Source organism: Poecilia reticulata, linkage group LG13, assembly GCF_000633615.1.
Source record: "Poecilia reticulata strain Guanapo linkage group LG13, Guppy_female_1.0+MT, whole genome shotgun sequence".
In the NCBI taxonomy this organism is placed as follows: domain Eukaryota; kingdom Metazoa; phylum Chordata; class Actinopteri; order Cyprinodontiformes; family Poeciliidae; genus Poecilia; species Poecilia reticulata.
Window position 1 is genome coordinate 14,587,849 of NC_024343.1, and position 24,608 is coordinate 14,612,456.

The following is a 24,608-nucleotide window of genomic DNA, read 5'->3' on the forward strand; positions in this document are numbered from 1 at the left end:
GGACCATTTAATTTCCCACGGCACATTGTAAATGCACACAGTAATGAGCTATGCACACACACACACACACGCACACACACACACGCACACACGCGCGCGCATACAGACACACACACACGCAAAGCACCTAGACTTGCATAGGCAGTAAAGCAATAAGAAAACATGTAGGCGGTGTGACGCAAGAAATGTGAGTCAGTCAGGCACAAACCAGTTACAACAGCGTCACAAGTGTGACCTTTCCAACAGGTCGGACAGATTGCCGGTCCACTCAGATATTGGTTGGGGTCACTTAAAGCCACCGGTCTCTGGGACAGTCATCCTTTTCAGGTTTATAAAGGTAGAGGTCCAGGCATGCAGGCTGATAAGCTATTTTTCATTGTTCTTTGGAGATATGATGATGCAAAAGGCTGTAACTATAGCAACTCAAACATGTCATCTGAGAACAGGACCCTGCTGCATGCTGCTGTTCCAATTATTTTTACAGTCTCAACAACCAAAGATTTAGATGTCAAAATACTCAAAAAGAAAGATCACATGTTTTCAATTATAATGCTACAGATCTCGTTAGGGATTTTTAACGTGACAGATGAAATGTTCAGCTTTATCAGCTCATCTATATTTGAAGAAGAGCCACCTCAACCTCAGACATCTCAAAGGACCATTTGCAAGCGTTTTTAAATCAATACGATTACAAAGGGCCTTTTACATTACCAGTCACGGCCACGAGAGGGTGCTAAATATGCTTCTGCTGCGGAGAGGTTCAAAGAAACGCCTGCCAAACTGTTGTCTGATCCTGTTTATTAGATGAGCGGAATATAAAGGAAGGCAAAACTTTGTTATGTTGTAGCATATTTTAGGGATTAAGAGGCTATTTGATAGATTGTAAAACAGCAGGCTTACTTCATAATCCGTGGTGAAATGTTGATTCTTCCATGTTCTTGCACAGCCGTGAAAGATACACAATTTGGGGTGCAGATATGGTGCTATTATAGGTTTATCTTTTGGTACAAATAGTAAAGAATAAGTTAGTAACGATGAGTATTTTTTTATTAATAACTGCAAAATTTAACTGTTTGCAAATTTGTCAAACTCTGCTGAAGCTGTGCAGTACAACACACACACGCACACACACGCACACACACACACACACACACTCACACACACACACACACTCACACACACTCACACAAACACATACATTAACCAGATGGAAGACAGATGTTTGATAGAAAAGGTCACAGAGTCCATGCAGTAATTGTCTCCTCCGCCATCTTTCAGTATTCCCTGCATTGTTTTACCACATCCACTTAAATCCAGGAAATTTCCTCTGGAATGGAAACCATGTCCGACTCTCACAGACCTATTTGTGTTTTTTGCCCTGCTTTCTCTCTTGAACTCACACACACATGCTGCCGTGCTGATACACTGGAACAGATTTTAACTCCTAACACATGCACACACACACACGCACGCACACATGCATATATTTAAACATATACACACATATTTGAAACTATTTCTTTCCTCTTTCTGAATTTGTTGTTTTGCAATGGCGTACTTATTTCTGCTCTCTCTTTTCACTATTCTTTAAAGTACCCAGAATATGCTTGATTTGGTTTTTTTCATTGTGATTACATGGAAATATATGAGTTTAACGGAACCAAATTAAAGCAGCAGTTTAATTGAACAGTTACTTTTTTTAGTGTATACGTCTTTACATTGTTTTGAGTCATTTTTTAGAAATTGTTAGAAAAGTAGCAATACAAACATCTCAGTGTAGTGAGAAGTGGGGCAGACTTTCCTCAGTGTGGTGTCACTGAGGAAAGTCTGAGGAAAGTCTGTTAAGTGTTGTTGCTTAAAGAGTAAATAAATAATTTGTTTTGTCAGAGATAAAATCAAAGTAATTTATATATGTTTAAAGTAAAATAATCCTATTTAGTAGTGTGTGGGGTTTTTTTAGTTCTAACTGTGAAGAAATTAGGACAAACTGTAAATATTTAAATAATTTTAAAGTAATGTATCTCAGTTGTACTAAGATATGGACTTTGAGGAACTGAAACATGAATCTGCTGATTCATCTCAGTGTCGTTTGGCTTTCTGGATTTTTCCTTAACATTCAGAGAAGCCGATCTGAAGCAGTAAGTAAACAGTGGCCTGTTGGAACAATTGATGAGGAGAAGTTTCTAATCCTATTATCTTTGTCTAAACTAATCCATTAGAGGCAGTACCTCCAAGACATAGAAGTGCATTTGCAGGTTTTAAATAATACATACAGTATATGTGGTCAGTAATTTAACGTGCTTAAATCAGGGAGCTAAGAAAAAACAAACATGTCAGATATGCGAGATACAATGCTGACTGGATCAGAGGGAATTAAGAAGACTATTTTGCACGGAGGAACGGGAGACCTTCCCAAATTTATAACTGGAACGAAGGTAGTGTTTGTCCTGAGAACTTTATTGATACTTTCTGAACAATCTGATGCAATTGTATTGTATTTTGTTTTTCTTATCTCTATGTAGATATTCAATTTTGATAACAGACAGTGAAAAGATATATTGTTACCTTTTTGAAATAATCGGCTTACATCATTTTGGGGGGGGGAGGAAAAGACACCACTATTTTTTTCACAAGAGATAATTTAGGAAGAAAAAAAAAAAAGAAACACTTTTGGCAGAAAGTGATTTAGGCCATTAAGTGAAATGTAAAATCACAATTTTGATCTATTAGGAGGTAGGATAGCAAATGTATATTCACCTGATTGTGAACATGCTGAAACTAAAGTAAGCTAATTGTAACCTTAAAAATATACTTAGTTAGTGAACCAAATGTAACAAGATAACTCTAAAATTTTTAGTAAGTTAACATTATCAGGGGTGATAATATCTCAATTTCCTGAGCAGTTTTTAAATGAAATAATATTCAGGGCAATTCAGGACAGAATAAAGTCACTAAATCAAAATTAAATCAACTTTTCTACATTAACAGTTGATAAAACAACAGAAAATCTTAAGTTATAGAAATAAACCTGTTTGTTGGATTTTTTTACAACAAAAAGCTTGTTTTAGACTTCCCAACGTAAATACAATTTTCTTTTTTTCTTCTTTTTTATTTTACATAAGTGTGCTGTTTTACATTTTTCTCAATATTTTCTTTTACTGACTCCTTATGTCTAATGTATATTAAATAAATATCTCCAAGGCTTATAAGGCTGGTGACTGTTGGTGCAGCAAATAAAAAAAGCAACAAACCTGTCACTAAGTTGGGCATAAAAACAGTTTTTGACCTTTTTTCTTTAGTCGGCATTCGAGACATGTGAGTGACATAATGTCAGGCATTGAGCAGTCACTGCTCATATTTCAAAGCCATGCCGTTTTTTTTTTTTTAAGGTTTTTGCATTTTCTTCCCTGCAGGTTTGACTAATGATCATTTCCCCTGAATTTGTTGCTGCTTCCTGTGGTTCTAGGTGACGTTCCACTTCCGCACACAGCTGTGTGACGATGAGCGCACGGTGTTGGACGACAGCAAGAAGGTGGGAACGCCCATGGAGATAGTGATTGGCAACATGTTTAAGCTCGACATTTGGGAGACCCTGCTGTCTTCCATGAGGATCGATGAAGTGTCAGAGTTTTGGTGTGACACCATTGTAAGTGAAGAAAAAAGTTTTTGTTTTTTTTGTTGTTTTTTTTTTACTTTTGTGCATGTTGTGCGTGTTCTATTTTTTCAATTTGATGCAATTTTATTTTTAATATCAAGGTCTGACAAGCAGTTTCTGAAATGCTTGATGTCATAATTTATATTTAAAAGTTATATCTACCATTTTCAATTGCAGGCAAGCAAAAAGACGACTATGATATATATAACTCTTACAACATGAATATAATGTGTCATCAGGAAAACACAAGCAGTGTCTTGAACTGACTTCACCGCATTACACTATAAATTAGGTCTAACTCTAACGTAAAACTGAACTTTTCTCTCTATGTGACTGTATTTAAATTTTATCTTTTTTGTTTTTTCCTCATTCAAACGAGTTTTAAATTATTCTTGTAATTAATTGGCACAATATAAATAAACTATGCTGATAACTGGAACAAGTTATGCTACAAACTCAAAACATAAAACAGGTATTTAAGTGAGAGGACAAGACTCAGAGAGATTTTCTGTATTTATCAATCAATTCTTTTAAAAATGTATCCCTAAATCATGTTTTATTCTTATTAGTGAACCACTTCTGAATACTTGAAAGTTTATCACAACTTTAAAAACGATCAGAAATTCTGTTAGACATTTGGGCTTCGGTGAACCACTCCTAAATGATCAGCTCCCTCCCGCCTCCCATGCCTTCTTCTGGTGTGTTTTTTGCATGTGTGCTGCGCTCCGTTCGAGACAGATGGGTTCTGGCATCCTGTCATTAATCCACAACGATCTCACTCTCTAATCGGCTCCGACTCCTGCTGAATAGGCACCACTGACCCTCCTTCACTCTGATTAGATTTGATGGAGCTTAAAGCATCTTTTTAACTTTAAATAACACGGCTGCTCCATGCGTACTGCTGGATATGCTGTGCGCCGTCACACCCATCTAACCAAGGGCTGTGTTGACGCTGTGAAGAGCAGAAGCAAACTTTAAACGAGATTGGATTTAATCCTTGTTTAATATTATTACACATTATATTATTATTTCTTCTTCCTCTTTAATTCCTTTTTTGGATTGAAATATGACATTGGATTCACAGCCTCGCTTTCTACCTGAGTTCTTATTTATTCTTGGTTTCATTTCATAAAAAAAATAACAATAATATATTGTCAAATGAAATGACCACTGCTTGTAGCTTGGTAGTACATGATAGTATTTGTCTGCACGTCTTGAATGGATTGTTGCCTGTTGCTGGTCCATCTTTTCCTACCACACTTCTTCCTTCCACTACATTTTCCATTAATATGCTTGGGTACAGAACTCTGTGAACATCCACCTTCTTCGGCAATGACATTTTGTGGCTTACCCTCCTAGTAAAATGTGTTGATGACTGTCTTCTGGACATCTGTCCAGTCAGCAGCCTTTCCCATGATTGTGTCGCCTACTGACCCAGAGTAAGAGACTGTTCAAAGGCTCAGGAAACCTTTGCAGGTGTTTTGATTAACCGGTTGTGACATCACAAGTTTTCATTAGTGATCTTCTTCACAGTAATCTAATTATCTGAGACACCTGGGGTTTTTATTTTCTGTAAGCCAGGATCTTCAAAATTACAAGAAAGATTTATGTCATTATAGATGTGATGATTATACATAATGTAAGGATTTCACTTTCTGAGATGGTTGGCAAGAAATATTGCACTTTTTTAAAATATTCTATTTTTTTTACTCCCACTTTGTTCACAAAACAGTATTGCCCATGTCACCTTCATTTAATCCCTCTGAGTCACATAATAACATCAATAGGAAATATAGTGAGCCTTGTGACCTTTCCCTCATAAATTTACAAAAGCATTTTCTGTTTGCTTTGATCATGATGCATGGCCAAAAATATAATCAAAATTTTAATGCCAAAATATTTTTGCAGACATATTTTCAGGAGCAAACTGTTAGCCAGTAAAAAAAAAGAAAGCCATCATACGGTCAATGTTGTTGAGCTAATGCTGAAAATCTGGAAACCCTCACAGGCTCCACCTTGTAATCGTCTCTCCTCCTTAGCACACTGGTGTTTACCCACTGGTGTCCAAAAGTATGCGACGCATTGCAGAGGGCAAAGACCCAGTAGAGTGGCAGGTACACACGTGTGGTATGGCCAACATGTTTGCGTACCACAGCCTGGGCTACGACGACCTGGATGAGCTGATGAAGGAACCAAAGCCACTCTACTTTGTCCTGGAGCTGCTGAGGGTAAGAAAAGAATGATTACCGTGCTGTATCCATTACCTAACAAAATTTTAAAAAGATGCATTTTATTGCATTAAATCAGAAATGAAACTTCCTCTGTGCGTGTGCGTGTGTGTGTGTGTGTGCGTGTGTGCATGTGTGTGTGTGACGGGCAGGTGCAGCAGCCCAGCGAGTACAACAGAGAGTCATGGGCTCTGAGCAACGAGGAGAGGCTGAAGGCTGTTCCTGTGCTGCACGGCCAAGGAAACAAGCTGTACAAACAGGGACGCTACCAAGAGGCCACGCAGAAATACAAAGAAGCTATCGTCTGCATCAAGAATGTGCAGACCAAGGTAGCACATATCAAGTCTGTTCCGCTACTTTCATAAACCAGAAATGAGTTGTGTTTTGCCCATCTTTCCACTGAGGTCATATTTTTCTCTTCAGGAGAAAGCTTGGGATGTTCCGTGGCTGAAGCTTGAGAAGATGGCGAACACTTTAACGCTCAACTACTGCCAGTGTCTGCTGCGCATGGAGGAGTACTACGAGGTCATCGAGCACACCACTGATATCGTCAACCAACATCCAGGTTCGAAATGACAAAAGTCTCCCATGAAGCAGTGAGAAGTGTAAAGTTTTTACGACTATACTTACAAAATCAAACCTGTTTATAAAAGTTTGCTATCACTACTGCATTGTGGGAAAGCTTTGAACATGGACCACAGCTCTGTGCAGGAACACATGAACCTCTGCTGTAAACATTTTGTCACAGCAGGTTCACAAACTTCAGTGTATTTTATTGGTATTTTATGTGATGGGTTCACAGCTTTGAGGAAATAGTAAATACAGAAAACCAACATTCATTATTTGTCTAACTTTAGCTTATTAAGAACAGAAAGGGAAAACCTGTTTTCCATTGTCACACTTCACTATTCCAAACTTTAAAAAAATAAAAGATAAAAACACAGAGCTTTGTACATAATCTGAAAAGATTATGCCACAGCTGCAAACGTATCGAGACTTGGCAGCCCATCTACACTGAAGAATCAGGCAAGCCGGGCATTAATCAGAGAAACATACAAAAGGTATTGACTCAGAGAGGCCACACTTCCAGATCTTTGTTTACAAAAGGTGCTGAAAACACCTTTTGTACATTACATTACTTCCACTTCCCAATAATGCGTTACTTGTCCACATCACTGCAATGCCATCACAAAAATTCCCTATGGAATATATTGAACTCAAGAAGTATGAAAACGTTGTGAAAGGAAAACGTTTAATTCCAGCTTTTTATGTAACAAATGCAACCTCATTGCCCTGCAGGTGTTGCAAAGGCATTCTACCTGCGAGGAAAAGCCCACAAGGAAGTATGGAACGAGGCAGAGGCCCGGCAGGACTTCAGCAGGGTGCTGGACCTCGACCCTGGCATGAAAAAGGCAGTGAAGAAAGAGCTGGCAGTGCTCAACATGCGCATGGAGGAGAAGAACCAGGAGGACAGGAACAAGTACAAAGGCATGTTTTGACCCAGAGACTAAAAATGTAACTGTATTCATAAAAAAGTCAAAACTGACCTCAACACCACTGGAGCTTCGTAGGTCTGCAGGTACCAACTAATTAAGAAAAATAAACGCTGTTTGTAAGTTTTAAAAAATTTTGTGTCCAGGAAGATTTAAAAATATGTACCAAATGCTACAGTTAAAATGCCTCAAGTTCTTTATGGAAGACCAGTAACACAATTTGTCTTAGAAAGTGTGTATTTCTCAAAATGCTGTGCAATACCATAAAAACTCAATAAATTATACCACACTTTGAAATCTGAGATGTTTTATTACTCTATAAGAATTTTTTTTATAAACAAATTCAAATTTAAGAGAAGCATTAAAAATGTATATGTGTTTCACAAAAAATATTAAATCCTACGCAAAGATCAAACTGACCATAAACAAGATCTGGGGATGAACTCCTGACCTCTGTGGGTCAGATGTATTTTAAATGACAACATGAATTATGTCTTAAAACATAGATTTGGATTATTTAGCTTAATCTTTCAACTTCAGCTGAGAGCAATCATCTCAATTTAGATTTGAGTGCGTGTTACTTTCACTTAGGATTATGAAAACATAAAAATATCACACTAGTGATATGAGGTAAATTAAAAAAACAAATAGGTTTATTTTACAAGGACAGTAATGTAATAGCCACCTGCCTGCAAAACAGATCTATCAACCATGGACAGCGACTTCTACAAGCCTTAAATCTATCAGTAAATAAATAAACCTAAACAAATCTTTGTCTTGGAGTTGCACACACGTAGCCTCACCACAGAAGGGCGCTGTGGCTGCAGATAAATCCATGTCCACCTGAACTTTGGATGAGAGATTTTCCCGATAGTCAGCAGCTTTTACGTCTTATAAATGAACGGAGCTGTTTGATCCGTCGCTGTCCTCTTTTCATATCTACGTCACAGTTTCTCTAGAGAAACGATGCTATCACACGGATGGCAAGATCAATGGAAAATAGTTGTATGATTTCTGTGGTAAAATGTGTTCGTTTGACATTCGACAATGAGCTGAAAGCCGAGTTTCATTTAGGGAATCCCCTTTCATCTAAAGGGAGGAGTGCCCAGGGAGGAGTGCGGCATTCACCCTGAGAAATAAGTGATAATGCAGCATCGTGCATCATAACGAGGGAAATCTGTTGGTGCAGGCATTTAAAAAAAAAAAGAAAAAAAAAGAATCACCACCGCGCCAAGTCAAAGCAAACACACGGGGGTGTTTCTTGACGGATAAGAGATAAACAAAAGGAAGAATAAAACAATGCTTCAACGTAACATACGAGTTAAGGTTCAGTTAATCTAAACTAAATCTTTCTTTTTATCCTCAGCAGCATATGCTGTATTACATTTGCGTAATTTCTCGGGGCTGTTTATAAAGTCCACTTGGAAGAAGCTGATTGATGATACGGGAGTGTAGCCTATCTATTGGAAAGCTCGCTAGAACATTGAACTGCAGGAGAAAACTGCATAGCAGCACAATCCCGCTGCTGGCCTCCCTCCATAAACCAGTGGTGCTGATGCTGGGAGGCAGAGAAGAAAGGGAGGAGGAAGAAGTGGAGGGGGGAGGGGGGGTGGACAGCCCCCTCTGCGTCTCCCTTCTTTCCACAGAAGACAAGTTGGCAAGAAAGTACGAGGTCCACACCGGAAAACAGACAATAACAGGTACAAAATAAAAGCAGCAACAACATGAGCATTTCAGGATTAGGAAAGCATGAAATGCTCCATTCAATTTTTAACACTCTCTGATATCTATCTATCTATCTATCTATCTATCTATCTATCTATCTATCTATCTATCTATCTATCTATCTATCTATCTATCTATCTATCTATCTGTGATCTAAGTAAAATCGATCTAAGTAAACGTATTAATAAGTTAGTCAGTACACCATAGTTGTCTAAACAAAAATTTCATTTGAAAAAAATGCATTTTTCATTTAGTTTACAGTAACTTCAAATTCCGATTCAATGGCAAACTAAGATATGCAGGTGTCAATTACGTGCATCTTATTTTTAGTCAAAATATTGAGAGATGTAGTGTTTCGTACATAAATAAATAAATAAATAAATAAATAAATAAATAAATAAATAAATAAATAAATAAATAAATAAATAATCTTTTATTTTGAACTCATGTTCCGGAAGTCTTCAGAATAAATGTGGAGAGCTGACAAGGTCCCAAGTAGAGCATAGTGCCTCTGCAGCGTTGAGAGACGGCGGGGAGAGAGCAGCTTTAATAGGGACTCTCTGGATCTGGTTTGAGATAAACATCTGTTTTTCTTTGGTAAAAAAAAAAAAGAAAGAAAGAAAAAGAAGAGAAAAGAAAAGAAAGAAGGAAAAAGACTTAGAAGCACTTAAAAAAATAAACAGATACTCGTAAGGCATCGTAGTGGGACTGGATCAAAGCGGGATAGGTGGATGTATCAGAGAGAAGAGGAGGGAGTTTATGATCCGAGGCTCTTTGGAAATAACTCCAACAACGAATGGAAGCGAAGGAGAAGGATGCTGGTTTAGGAGGATGAATCATTTGCTTTCATCTGATTGATTTTATTTGTTGTGGGTGTCTGTCACACCTGAGCTCATAAAGCCCACCTCGTTTCAGATAAAAACTAATTGATAAATTCGTTCATCGCAGGAGGAGTTCCTTATTTAAAGTTAAGTCTAGCCTCAAGGAATAGTTTATAAAGCCTGATTTCTATTAAGAAACGTGGAAGCGCTCAGTCTCATAACAAGCTCCCAGGCTGCTAATCACATTTTCTGACCTTCCTTGATAAAACCCGACAGAGGATCATGGCCATCAACACCGACACCGACTTCCTGAAGTCCACCCTGGGCAGTGAGGGCGGAGGAGGCGCCCCGCCCGCGGACTTACAGGAGACGGAGAAACTCCTGACGGTGACCACCGAGCCCGGGGGCACCGGGATGAAAATGTCCACCTCCTTCACAGCCAACGTGGCCGGGGACAAGGCTCTGGAGGCCGACCAGAACGGCCACAGCGTCGCCATGAGGTCGGGCTCCATCGGGCAGCTGTCCGCCGCCGCCCCCCTTTCCCCGTCCAGGGCCAGCCTGAGCCGCTCCTCCACCGGGAACGCCACCGTGCCGGAGACCCCCAAGCCCAAGGATTACCTCATCCTGGTCATCCTGTCCTGCTTCTGCCCGGTTTGGCCCGTCAGCATTGTCGCATTGGTGTACTCTGTTATGGTGAGTTGGTTTTTTTTTTTTTTTTTTTTTTATGGTCAAAAACTGCCACAGAAAGTAAGCTGAACCACTGATCTTGGAGTAACTGTGACAAATGCTTGGTATTGTTAAATTTTCATTCAGAAAGTCTTGGAGTTACTCTTCAGATTTAAGCTTTTTTTTATGTGGGGAAAAAAGTGTATTTTAAAAAAGTGAGAAAAGCTGAGAAAAGTGAGACTACAGTGTTTTCTTAACAATTTCACGTGCATTATGAACAGCATGTTCAAAATCAGAACATGAAGAAATATTTATTTAGTGCTTTTAATAAACTTGCAGAAATTAAGAAAGAAAAACTGTTCAGTCCTCTTAGCAAACTGAAACACTTTTTGTATCTGATAAAAGGCCATCAGTTTAATTTGAATGATTAACATCTGGTTGTATGACTGTTTTCTGAAACCTGCTTCACTTGCCAGCTTCTGGCTCAAGATCATTGAAACAACTTTTCAGAAATGTATCTGTTTTACCTGAGAAACAACATCTTTGATGTCACAAGTTTATTTAATGATTATGATTTAAAGGGTCCGTCTGCCCACTACATAACATTGATCTGTAAACTAGGTGCTTCTGGTTTATTGGTGGAAACACCTGTTTCAATGAAAGTGTCCATTCAACATAAGCATTGGTGTTTTAATGTGTTTAAGCTGCAGATGTTCTAGACCAGTGGTCCCCAAACTTTTTCCTGTGAGGGCCACATAACTTTTCCCTTCTCTGGTGGGGGGCCGGAGTCAGTTTGTAACAGAAAAAGTGTTACACGGTTATCACCTGCGCTGCTGGAAATTGTTGAGGGAGAGGGGGTGGGGGTGTGAGCGTTACTCGATTGACTTTTACCCAGAAAGCACATGGGCAAAAACCGTTAGTGAAACGGTCACTGGGACTGTCTAGTATATATTCCATTGAGGGAAAGTAACTAACATATGAATTCCTCATATGTTAACATAAAGGCTCGTTTTGAAGTATAAGCTGCTACTTACAGGCATCGCCTCGAAGAACTCGACCTGGAATGCGGTGTGTATAACAAACACGTGTGTTCATCTGCTCTACCGCTAGCAAACAACCGTACTGATTAAATAACATAAAAGTCAAGCAGTTCCATAAAAGTCCAACAGATGGCAGCAATGBGCCATGCAAAACAAAACACCCACAGTGGAGGCCGGATCCGGCCCGCGGGCCGTAGTTTGGGGACCACTGTTCTAGATGTTCCTGGGACTTGTCTTGTGAGCCGATGAGACAGGACTCCCAAACTCTGAAACAATCTTCCTCTTGTTGTAAATATAACACTTTGAACAGTTTTAAGTTTTTTATTATTATTAAGCCTTTATTTTCCCTACTCTTTTTAACTGTTCTTTACATTTTGTCAATTTTTCATTTATTAGATGAAAAATTCAGGTTTGCAGGTAAAAAATACATCTTAGAATTTATATCAGTTCATATGAGCAACTGATGGATGGATGGATGGATGGATGGATGGATGGATGCCTTTGGTTAGGTACATTTTTCAGTCCTTTTGTAGAATATTTAACACAGAAATTACAGATGCTAATGAATTTAGTAAGTCTGAACATATAATCAACTCTTAGATTTTCTCATGCTTTACTTGAAATCATGGAATAAATTGTTATGTATCAGAGGATTTAGCAATCCAAGCCAATAGCTTTTGCTTCTATGGGGCTCAATAGTCACTCAACATGAAAAGGAAAAACTGAACCAAACACCAATTCCAGTTTTGCTTTTCATTCAAGCTTTCTGGATTTCCACAAACATACATTTCACACAACCGTCTGTAGTAATTCTGTCGGTATTTGAAGCCGCTGAACAGTATCTTTCTTTTTACTTCTCCTGCCGTGGTAAAGCCACATTCAGATGCATGGAAGAACAAAGCAAAATCAATGGAGGAAACCCATTAGTTCCTTAATGTCACTCATGTGGCCACTACACACTAAAGTAATATTAGGCGGTATACACTGTATTTCCCCAAGCCGCCATCACAGACCTACTGACATTCACAAGTCGGCTTCATGGGGAAAGTACTGAGGAGAAGCTTTGACAGAGGGCAAGAAGAAAGAAAAGTGAAGGAGGTAGAAACTGGAGATGGCCGCTAACTCAATAGATGGTCAGGGAAGTCAATTTAGATTCTCTGCAGAGGGCAGATTGCTGCAGTTAGCCAGCTCTGTGGCTGCCATCAGCATCCTCTCTCTTTTCTGAGGGAATGAGAAAGGAGATACAGGCTTCCCAAGGAAGATCAAAACATCAAGGGCAGATGGGTGTGAGAGAGACAGCAAATGGCCTTAAAGTAGTTCCTATCACTTGATTAGAAAAAAACAAACTGACTGAGAAATTGCACTGATGTCAGATATAAGTGCAAGTGAGTCACAGCAGGACGGAGCATCCGTTGTGATCAAATGAGCAGTAATGTGGCCGATACCACAAGATGAAGCCTTATAATGTAAGTTCACCGCTCTGTTCTAAAATTCCCATGGCTGAAGAGTAACAGATACCTCTAACAGAGAAACATTATGATAGTAGCAATAGGAGGTCAAAGGAACGTGTCTGGACTCTGAAAAAGTCAAAGACAGAATAACAAATGAAGAACGAGGGGCTTTTAAAGAGCTGACTTGATTTGAAATGCCATGCTAGTGCAATGAGGAGCCTTAGATCCTGGTTAAAGTCACGCTGAGAGGTTTTCTGTTGCGTTAGATGTAGATAATTACAGATGAAACTAGATTCTTATGTACGCTTTTTAATAAGACACAAAGCCCTTTGTTTATTCCACAAATTGATGTTAGCACACACTAAACTTTTCCTTTTTAGGTCAGCGAGGTATACCAAAATCAATTCTAGTTATTACTTATCGTTATTGTTTGCTGAATCCCATAATAGTGAGAGATTTAAAGAAAATGTCCAACTTTCTTAAACGTTTATACCCACACGTTAAGAGTCCTGTCATTTCCTTTGAATAAAGACCAATAGAGTCAAAAATGATTCCTGAATAAAAAATTAAATAAAGATTAAAAAAAAAAACACTTGTTTAGAATAACTGGAACATTAATTAATACGTGGTGTATATTTGATTGTGGGATTTGACAAAACGTAGTGTTTGTTGCTTGTTTCATTACTGGTTATTGCTTGTTTTTAACTAGTAAAGTGTTTTGATCTGCCTTGTTGTTGATTTATGTGCTCTACAAATAAATTTAGCTTAACCAGCAGAGGAAAATATTACGTTTGTTTAGAACTTAAGTAAGTTCAAAATTTACCTGTCTTGAAATAAGTAGTCTATGACAGATGTGGCCTCATTTTCATTCATTGCATAATTTTTTTTTTCTAATATCCACCCAGTTGTATCAAACTAGTCTTCTGCAAAGTTCATCAATCTTGCAGGTTGTCACCAGTATAATGATGTTACCAGCATTAACGTGAGACATTAAGGCTCTTTCCTTGCAAAGGTTTATTGTATTGACTCACAGACTCATTAACAGCTTACTAAATTTAATGGAGGAATATGAGTAATGTACTCACAGTATTTACTAAATAGGGAGTAAGTTTAAACATTTAGTTTCAAGGAATCCAACAAAAACAAACATGGTTGAATTTCAGTGTTTTTGAGAAATTATTCTGAAAGAAATTGAAAGGAAAGAAATGTAAATGCTGGTTTCTTGTAAAATGACATCCTAGATTCCTGAAAGATGCTCTGGTGCAGAAAACTAAACCTGGGAGATGTGCAGCCAATCACAGGGAGATGAGAGGCAGAGGTGATAGGGTTTTTTTTGTTGTTGTTTTCCTTTGCAGCCAAGACTAGAGCATCCCAATAATATAAATGTCTAAACTGCAGCAGAATTATTGCATACGCTGCAGATATGCCTGTAAAATATGGACTTGCATATGTTGCACCAGAGGAATGAGAGTGTTTGTGCATAATGCATGTGTGGGTAGGTAAATGACTTCTTATTAGCAGTTGCAAAATGGCAGCTTTGCGAAGCAGTTTATGCTGCAGTTTTTGAGCACCACAAAGTGAAAAGCCAAATGTAGAAACAAGTTAAATTATTTTTTTTAAGCTTTTATGTATGACGATGTACTCATTCTGTCACAAATAAAAAAACAAGTTATTTGCATCTACTGTATATAAAACATGTGTAACGTTTTTTTACTGGTTCAGGTAGGATTTCTAATATGATTTCTTTTTTTTAAATACCAGATTAATGAGTTTTTCTTTATTCAGTTTTTTTACATACTTTTATTTAACATTTGGTAGAACAACTTTTAAACTCTTTGACTTTGATAAGACATTATGGGTATATCCTTCCTCCACACACACACACACACACACACACACACACACACACACACACACACACACACACACACACACACACACACACACACACACACACACACTCTGTTGCTTGCTTTTCTATTGGTCATAAAAGAACTCTTTATTAGCACGAAATGCAATTTTTGACTGTGCTGCAACAAAATATCTAAAGATGACACCATTTCTAAATGAATATTTATCATAGTTACCAATAATATTAAATCTCAGAGTCATTTATTTGACCAGGTTGCGTAACTGTGCACACTCTTAAACAGAGGGCTCAAAGTAAAGCCACATCTGCTGGATTTAAATGTCTGTACTTTGTGGTGGAACATTTTGTTATAACATATTATAAAGTAATGTAAATGCTTATGAACTCTCTGAACTACATATATAAGGCTAGTTGGTGCTTCCTTCCTTTTAAACTAAACGTAAAGGGACAAGAGATTCCTCTAAAAATCCTCTGGAATATTTATGCACTAAATGGAAAACTGGAATAATGTAACATGTAAACACTACTGGAGTATGGTGGCATAAAAGTGAAGTGATGTGAAAAGTTCAAAGATTACAGAAGTTTAAATAAACCCTGTTTTATATAGGCTTCTTGTTTACACTGCCTTAGTTTATGTTGGTTAATCTGACCTGAAGGTTTTAATGTGTTTTTCAGTACATGTTTCACACATGAAGCATATCAATGGTGCAAACCTCCAATCTCCATGTCCCATGTACATGACAATTTGTTTCTACATAAATCACAAAGTGATAACAGATTAAAGATCAATAAAATAGTTAGAATAAACTTAAGTTACATTTCTGGGTTTGGTGTAGGTTAAATGCAGCAGACGTCTGCTGGTCTTGGCTTCAGCCTTAGAAGTAAGTTAGTCTGGACTGGATATGAACCAAATAAGGATGCCAACAGAGAAATCTCCTGCCTCTCAAAATCCCAAACTTTTTTCTAAAAAATAAATTTTTTTGTTAACCTCAGAAGCTAAACCACAGGAGCAAAGTAAAGGTACAAGCTTTTTCAGCAGCTACAAGGCATCTCACAGCTGCAGCAATAAAGAGCAGTGCCTTTACGGTTCTGACACATTTGATCATCTGACCGTGTTAAGAGGTTTAAAACTTTAATGTTGAGTCTGGTGTAAAAAGGCAGAAATGAAAAAAAAAAAAAAAACTCCTGTTAGCAGCTCAGAGATCCTCAAGGCCCAAGTAACCAGATAAAAGTGTTTTAAACAAGAATTTCAAAAAATTTCTGCTCTACAGGCTCAATGTCTCTATTCTCCTTAAATTGCAATTCACCATAAACATAAAAAAACATTATATATCCAATGTAAAATTTATATAGTATTGTAAAAAAAATATGCAAATAAATCATGTTTTGTACTAAATAATGATTCTACATGGAGACTTATTGTGTGACATTGTCATATAATCAAAAATGATTTCTTTTGTACGGTGCTCCTTCACCACCAGGCTGCTGGTTGTTCTTCATTATTCATGATGAGAGACAGAAAAAAAACGGAGCACTTACTGCCTCACCAGCCTCCACCTTCCTCCGCTTGAACACATGACAGACTATTCAGAGGGTGCAGAGTGTGAACACACAGGGAGAAACCGAGGCATTTTAAGGGTAGGATTTCACATTGTGAAAACCAATATCACCAGTTGTGCCTTTATTCTAATCAATAAAGATATTAATCAAGTAGGAAAACACATATCCTAAATACGAATGCTTAGACAAAAAAGTTTCCCTGTTTTTTTTTTTTTCTTTTTTGCATTTTGTCGTAGCGGAGAGGAAGTGTTACTGTCTCCGTAAATCTTCCTTATTTCATTGACGTGTTTTCTCTAAGCAGGATGAACAAGCAGCGTTTTCTGAAAGAGACTTGCATTGATTCAAGATGCTGATGCTGCTCTCCTTTGTGATGCAAGTCCAGATCGATACCGGCTCCACCGGGAGTTTGTACCGTAGCTTCACATCGCAGTCATAGAGGTGAGACACGAGTGTGTCTCTGCATGCAAAGGATGAAAAATAGGAACACACACACACAAACAAGCACACACTTTGGAGTTTATCTATATGATCTATTACAGTATGTTCAAATTCCATACTGTAAAAAATGAATGTAAAACATCATGTTCATGTTTCATGTGATATTATTTACATTTCAAATGAGAAACAAAACAGACATTTTGGGGAAAAGTAATAAAATAAAACAGTAGCGATATTTATTTTTGGTCTGTCAACATCTTGACACTTTATGCAGTCATGTGCACAAAATAGGACACCCTGTGACAGCTTGTCCATCACAGGGCGCCAAAATGTGAACATATCACATGAAAGTGAACTCCATGGTAACATCGTAGGAGCTGCTAAATGACGACCAACATACAGAGGTAGAATAGAATAGAATAGAAATTCCTCTATTGTCACACAATAGAGTAGATTCACACAAAGGTAGAATAAAAAAAATCTAAAAACACAATAAAGAATAAAAATACGGTAGAGTTAGAGCAAATTTTCAACGTGAATACTGTGCAGTTATTCAAAATAGCTGCTACGATCCAAAGGAATGTGACACTGAACAGGTTGATTTAAAAGTGTTCAAAATGTGTATGCGTGTGTGTGTGCGTGCGTGTGTGTGTGCGTGTGTGTGTGCGTGCGTGCGTGCGTGCGTGCGTGCGTGCGTGCGTGCGTGCGGATCTGACTATAAAAGATAGGCAGTCCATTCTGAGAGCCGACTGCAAGATGCTAAAAGAAGTTACCAAAAAGCCTAAGGTACCTGCTTTCTTTTTTGCATTTTGTACCTGTAGCAGGTTCTGGGATGAGTGTTGCATCTACAATCAGAAGAACCCTTTGGTCTCTAAGAAAACTTGAAGGTCAATTTGTCAATGTTAATGCAGAAAAAGACTAGGAATCCTGACTTAATGTTCTTTACATAGATGACTCTAAAACTGAATAATTTGGACACCAGAAGAGAGGATGTGTTTGGCATAAACCAAATATGTCACTGCAGGGTGATGCAGGAAAGGTTTCCATGAATTGGAAACCTCAGAACCTGGATCAGAGGCCGTATGTTGGAAATGTTGACCCATCTGTAAAAAAAATAAATAAAACTGAAGCAGAACTGAAATCTGCGACATGAAAATGACCTAAAGCATACTATTAAAACAACTAAGAACTGTATGAGAATTAAGAAACAGAAAGCTCTCAGAGCGTTTCCTCCAATAGCTAGTTGCCTTCACTTTAATGTAATCATTGCATTTTATTTTTTGTTTGTTTATTTCTTCTGACTGCTTCTTCTGAGCAACGAGGTCATTTTAATTCTTTGCCACAACTCAGCAAACTGTGGCTTTAGATAAAAGATCAGTGGTGGGAAGTTACTGTACTTAAGTACATTTTTCGTGTATCTGTACTTTACTTAAGTAGATTTAATAATGAGTACTTTCTACTTTTACTCCACTACATTTTACAGTAAGTATCTGTACTTTCTACTTCACTACATTTCTACAAAACTGTCGGTTACTTGTTACGTCCAAGTCGCGTTGCGCTTTTTTCCCGTTAAAATGTGAAGTTGAGGGACTTAAGGTGGCGCCATAAAATCCAAGCAATAACGTGACTTACGTGTCTGTTGTCACCCATCGCCTCCACCTTTACTCGCACACGGAGCTCCAGACATGCGCAGTGGTTTCCTCTGAGCGGGAGAAGGTGTCTGTCTAATGTCAGTTATATAATAGCGCTGCATAAATCATAAGATATGGCGACATGTAAATTCAGCAGCGCTTCGCTTTCACATATGGTGGGACTTCGTCCAACTTTTAGCATCACTTGGAAAGGAAGCTTTAAATTAAGGTAAGATCTGTGGACGTGATGCTAGCTAAGCTAGCTGTACAGACATGTTGCATCTGCAATGAGAAAAAGTTGTCACTCATGCGCTGAATTGTTGTGTGGAGGTGTTGACTGAGGTGTCGCATATATGGGACAACGCTGTGACCAAAGTCTGCAATATGCAAATGACATTCAGGAACGATCCGATTCTTCTAGACGGATCTTTACTAAGGTTGATAGGACTGAAGCCTCACTTAGAGCCGTTCTTCTGTGTTCTTGTAATGCTCTGCGTACACTGCAGTAGCTATTATTTTATTTCATTAATATATACATATATATATATGTAATTAGCAAATAAATAAGTATTTTAATATATTTTACACTATAATTAATATATAGAATAGAATACAGACTTCAATGGTTTGGAAGACAAAAGTATTTGAAAATGTCCAAGGTTTTTTTTTAAAAAGTTTGTGAATATATCACAAAAGACAGAGTAAAAAGACAGAGAATTTCAGTTTTGGGTTAACAAAATATTGGTAAATATGACATAAAAAACTGTTAAATTATGGAAAATATTTTGATGGAAATTCAGAAAAATATTTTTTTTTAAAAACAGAAAATGTCCTGGTAACTCTGCCAGGATATTTTCAGGTTTTTTTTACAGAATTTCCGTCAGAAGTTTCCCGTAATTTAACAGTATTTTATTTCAAATTTTTCCGTAAAAAACAGGGAAATGTCCTGGTAATTTTCTGCCAATACATTTTTTTGTTTTTTTACGGCATTTCCAGCAGAATTTTTCTGTAATTTAACAGTTTTCCCCCCCGTAATTTAACATATACACACTGTTAAATTATGGCCCACCACCACCACCACTTCAGGTGACATTTCCCATATTCTCAAACTCAAAGCTTGACAGGTATGGGGCAACGTGAGAGTTAATCTATTAAACTAACTGAAGATGAAGACATAAACTAAAAGCTGGATCATAGACATTTTTAATAAGCGTATTTGTGAGCGTATGTGTGGCCCTACATGGGCAAACCCATGTGGGGCCACCGTGGAACCCACGGACAAACCCATATGGGACCCATATGGGCCTAGGTGGGGCCCACCTTGGCATGCTGGTCTTGATTTGGTCTTGGGCTCGGTGGTCTAGACTACAACTCTGCTATGTGGCTCCTTGGTTCCACGTCGTCCACTGCCAGTTGGATTTCTTTCAAAATAAAATAAGTGAAATTCATGCTGTTCAGACAGGAGACAAGATGTTTCCATCCCTAAAATTATGATGCATAGAATCACATATTTAAGTTACAAAACTATGTTACAGAGTAAACACAATAAAAACATGCTTCATCTGTGGCATTGTTCATTAAAATGAAACATTTCTGATGTATTAAAATTAAATATGATCGGTACGCTTAATGATATTAGCAATTAGGTATTAATCAGCAAGTACTTTTACTTTTAATACTTAAGTATTTTTAAAAGCCAGTACTTTTTTTACTTAAGTAAAATGTTAATGTGGTACTTTTACTTTTACTTGAGTACATTTTTGTCTGTGTATTTGTACTTTTACTTAAGTACATTTTTTGCGTACTTTCTCCACCATTGTAAAAGATGCTGACGAGAAAATTTGAGGGAAAATCTCACTGGCAACAACTGGTATTTATTTCAGCACCATCAGACTCACTATTGTTGATGGCAAGAAGAAAACTGAAGGCTTTTATAGAATTGAAAGGTGCTCAAACAAAGCATGTGCAAAACTATGGTGAATGAACAATTTTTAATTGAAAATAGATGAAGGCCTAAACACCGGTCAGCATTTCCAGTGCAGTGATTTATGATGGCTTGCCAGCATCGTCAGGGTGGTGGAACTCCCCGCCTCCAGAGGCCTGCGGGAGCTACTTCATCAAGCCCTTTTATCTCTCTGTCTTTCTGCAGTGTAATCCTATCTAACACTGAGCCAATCCCAGCACTGTAGACTCAAGTGTCAATTAACTGAAGAGAGACAACACTCACACTCCTGAGTGTCATTAAGAAAAGCAACAAAAAAAAAAGTTTCTTCTTAAAATGAAAGAGGCAAATGACAAAACATACATTACTGTTCAACCAGTGTTTTAATAGCACTTTATATAAATGAGGAAATTGACTTACAAAAAAAAGACTGCGTAATTTAATAAGATGAGGGGGAGGAACAGCTCTATTTCCTGATGTTTTGCGAAGACAAACCTGCATGAACAGCTCCTATGAGAAGTCTTCATGTGGAAGCTCTGAAATGTGACATTTCATGTTTAAGTTAACATCATGACTTTGCTCTGTGTCCTGGTGCTTCAATTGTCTAAATGTGAAAATGACATTTTTCTGTTATTAACCCCAAAAGTTGCTGATCACTAGAGTCCATTTGTAATGCGCATTGCCTAGTGCTACCTGGTGATATGTTATAAAAGTCTATGTTTTGTCCTGACTGCAGAAAGTATTAACAGCAACGATGCTAATTAATGAAACATACAAAAATGACACCAGACTAAAGATTCAGATTGCAAGAAAGGATTGATTTACTCTGAGACGACGGTTGTAAGAGTTCGCCCTGCAATCAGTGGGTTGCCGGTTCGATGCTCTGTCGTTGTGTCTTTCTGTCAGACTTCATTTTATAGTGAAGCATCTTTGGGAACCCTTTGAGGGTGGAAAAGCGCTACATAAGTTTTTGTTTCATAAAGCTTTTTATACGTCTTCAGCGGAAATGCCAATAAATCTGCAGGGCAGTATTGTTTATGATTTTCTTTCATTTATTTTATCATTATAATTTATTTTTTAATTATTTTCAATCTTTTTGGGGGTTTTTTAACAATTTTTTAACCGATTATTTCAAACAGAAAAGGTCCATGGGGTTAGTTTATGTGAATTTAATGTTGGTTTAATGGTAAGCTACAGGGTTTCCTATTAATAGATGAAAAACATCACCAAAAACACTTCTGAATGAATGTGTGCATACATTTACGAGCGACGTGAGCATAAGTGAGGTTAGTGCATTCCTTGTGTTCAACATTTGAAATGAACTGGGCATTCCTGAGTCTAAAACACATGAAGCTAGCAGACGACACAATAAGAGGGAAGGAAAGGCAGAGAAATTACGCATGCAAGTTTTTCTGTTTTAAGACTCCCAAATGAAACTGCAGAGCGAGGACTTGAGGCTTCCCATTCATCATGTCTCACAAGCATACACATAAATCACCCTGTCTCCGTGTCTGTGGTGAAAATAAAGCGATATACATAAAGCATAAAAATGAATTACAGCTCCTTCGCAGTGTTGTGCTCTCATCTGTTCCGATTGGCTCTGCGAGGCACAGTCCTCCATCAATCCCAAACTGCCAATTTGAAAAAGACAATTTCACCAGTGACAGCTGGGAATAATTTTTTATTGCCATTGTACCCTAAAGGGCTGTAGAAGAATTAAACAGCTCAACAGAGTTGAACTGTAGGACTGCCATTTCCTCTTGTTCTCTAAAGATGGAAATCAACTTGATTAATAGTTTAATGTGAAACTGTTGAAGAGGAGGTGTAGCTAAGCTGAAACATTCCCTGGATTTTGCATAGTTTCCTGTAAACTCTTGTCTGATTTAGCTTATCGAAAGAATCCGACATGTAAACAAAATGTGTGCAGTGTCTAGGAAATGCATGTAGGGGTGCACTGATTGCAGTTTTCTTGTCGATCAGAGATCATCGATCTTTAAAAAGCCTGACCTGTCGATTCTGGTTTTGGCCAATACCGATTTTTTTTCACCTGAAATGTTGCTAAAATTGCAAGTAATTTACCAATTGGTAATAGTGGGGCAAATGTTTACTGTGAACGTCTAGACATGACCATGTGGGCGGGTCTGTCAGTCAAACTTCGCTCTCAGAAAAGCAACAGAGGACAGTGGCTGATTTTTAGACCTTTGGTTAAGATCGGTGGATAAGATCAGTCTCACATGTAAGTATTGGCCGATCACTGATGTCCTTGGTCGATTTACAGATGCACTCCTACCATCAAGACAGATGGCAATGACAGCATCACGCAGTGCAGACGTGTTTTTGCTTAGAGAAAATAGTTTGGGTTTTTTCGTATTTCATTTTTTCTGAAACTTTCGTGTCAACAACCAGATTAATAAATCGAGGGAATTGTTGGATTGTTTGAGACGACTCGGTTCTGCTCTAAGTTTCTTCTTTTGTGTGTTCCAGTCCAGAAACAGTCTTCAGAACGGGGATGTGGACGGGGCCCGGAGGCTGGGTCGACTGGCTCGCCTGCTGAGCATCGTCTCCATTTTCCTGGGACTGCTCATCATCGTCGTCTACACCACAGTTCACTTTTCAGGTGCACAAACATCGCTGACCAGACATTTCAGAGTTTAACAACACTCCAACACAATCTAATCACTGCATGAGATTCCCTTAAAACAATTTAAAGACAAGAATAGGTAACGCTTTTTCTATCGAGAAGAGCCCATCCAGTTGCATTGAGCTTTGAAAATAAATTTTTAGTTCTCATGATGAGAAACTGCACAATATTTTGTCCATGGGAACGATGTGTGTTTTTAGCAATAACTCTGGAAAAACTAGAGATGAGAGCTTGTCGTAACCCAACATCAATCAGTAAAAGGTTAGTGAGGTAGGTTGAGAGATTCACATGAATCACATTGGAAAACATTTCACATGTAAAAATGTGAAATGTTAAATTTCCAAGTAAAATAATGTGAAATGTATGGGGAAATATTTTAAATTTTGCATGTCTAGTGGGTGTTTCACATGTTATTACACTGAAAATGTCTACATGTGAACTAAACTGGAAAATATTTCACATATAACCTTCCCACATGTGCTTCACATGTGTGATATAGATTCCATTTTGATAAACGTTACATATTTTCCCAAGTGTGCCAGACCTCTGCCTACAACTATGTAATTAATGTCCACATGCGTAAATCATGTGTTCACATGTTAAAAGACAATATGATTCCCACACGAGTACAGCTGGAGGGTTTTACATGTAACAGCACAATATAATTTCCTCCCATGGAGAAATACAAGGTTTTCCAATATGCTTTTCACGTTTCCAGAAAATAAAATTGCGATATCTGAAACATTATATAATCTCCACAAATGAAAGATGTTACTTGCTGAGTCGATTACACATTTAAAATGTTGTTGTTCTTTTGTAGAAAGTGACAAGGACAGTAAAGATTTGATGTATATGTTTTAACATGTTGCTACACAAGATAATTCCCACGTTAGCTCACAAATTATCACATATAATATGGAAAAGCATTTCAGATGTGGAAGAATGACTCTTCATATGTTGAAATTTCCTGTAATGTTAAGGACAAAAAAGTGAACAAAAAGCCAACAACAAAAAAATCAAAGAAAGTTCATAAGAGAGCCTTTTAGTAGCCCGCTTTAAAAGATCACAAGACTTTGTGGCTCAAATGTTGCATCAAATGAAAAATAAAAGGTTGTTTAGAGCTTCAACAGAATACTGTATATACATTATTTTGTTGTGGCATGTAATAAATACACCATCTCCTGCTACCCTGTAGTACATACCCTAAATTAGCTGACTTAACACTCCTTTCTCTTTCTCACCTCTTCTTTTCTTTTCCAGCTCTCAACTAACAACCGCGAGGAGAAAATAAAAAATGCAACGTCGAAGCCAAACCACAGATATGGAGTATGATTCCCTACTCTATGCCATGAAGTTACAGCATCAAGATTAACTTCAGTTAGCAAAAAATGCAGACAAGTCATGAATGACTGTCGTGCAACAAGTAAACCGATCAAAGTATATATAT

At 37.8% G+C, this 24,608-nt stretch overlaps 2 protein-coding genes across 2 annotated transcripts; both read left to right on the plus strand.

Annotated features, from left to right (window-relative positions):
* Positions 1–2,213: 2,213 nt before the first annotated feature.
* Positions 2,214–7,673, plus strand: aipl1 (aryl hydrocarbon receptor interacting protein-like 1). The gene is made up of 6 exons (XM_008425577.1): positions 2,214–2,435; positions 3,467–3,646; positions 5,695–5,883; positions 6,036–6,212; positions 6,307–6,448; positions 7,183–7,673. The coding sequence occupies exons 1-6, from the start codon at positions 2,331–2,333 to the stop codon at positions 7,380–7,382; spliced, it is 993 nt and encodes a 330-aa protein (XP_008423799.1). The 5' UTR covers positions 2,214–2,330; the 3' UTR covers positions 7,383–7,673.
* A 1,934-nt stretch (positions 7,674–9,607) lies between these two features.
* trarg1a (trafficking regulator of GLUT4 (SLC2A4) 1a) lies at positions 9,608–24,449 on the plus strand. The gene is made up of 3 exons (XM_008425578.2): positions 9,608–10,615; positions 23,005–23,137; positions 24,422–24,449. Exons 1-3 carry the CDS (start codon positions 10,205–10,207, stop codon positions 24,430–24,432), a joined length of 555 nt encoding a protein of 184 aa, XP_008423800.1. The 5' UTR covers positions 9,608–10,204; the 3' UTR covers positions 24,433–24,449.
* The last annotated feature ends 159 nt before the right edge of the window (positions 24,450–24,608 follow it).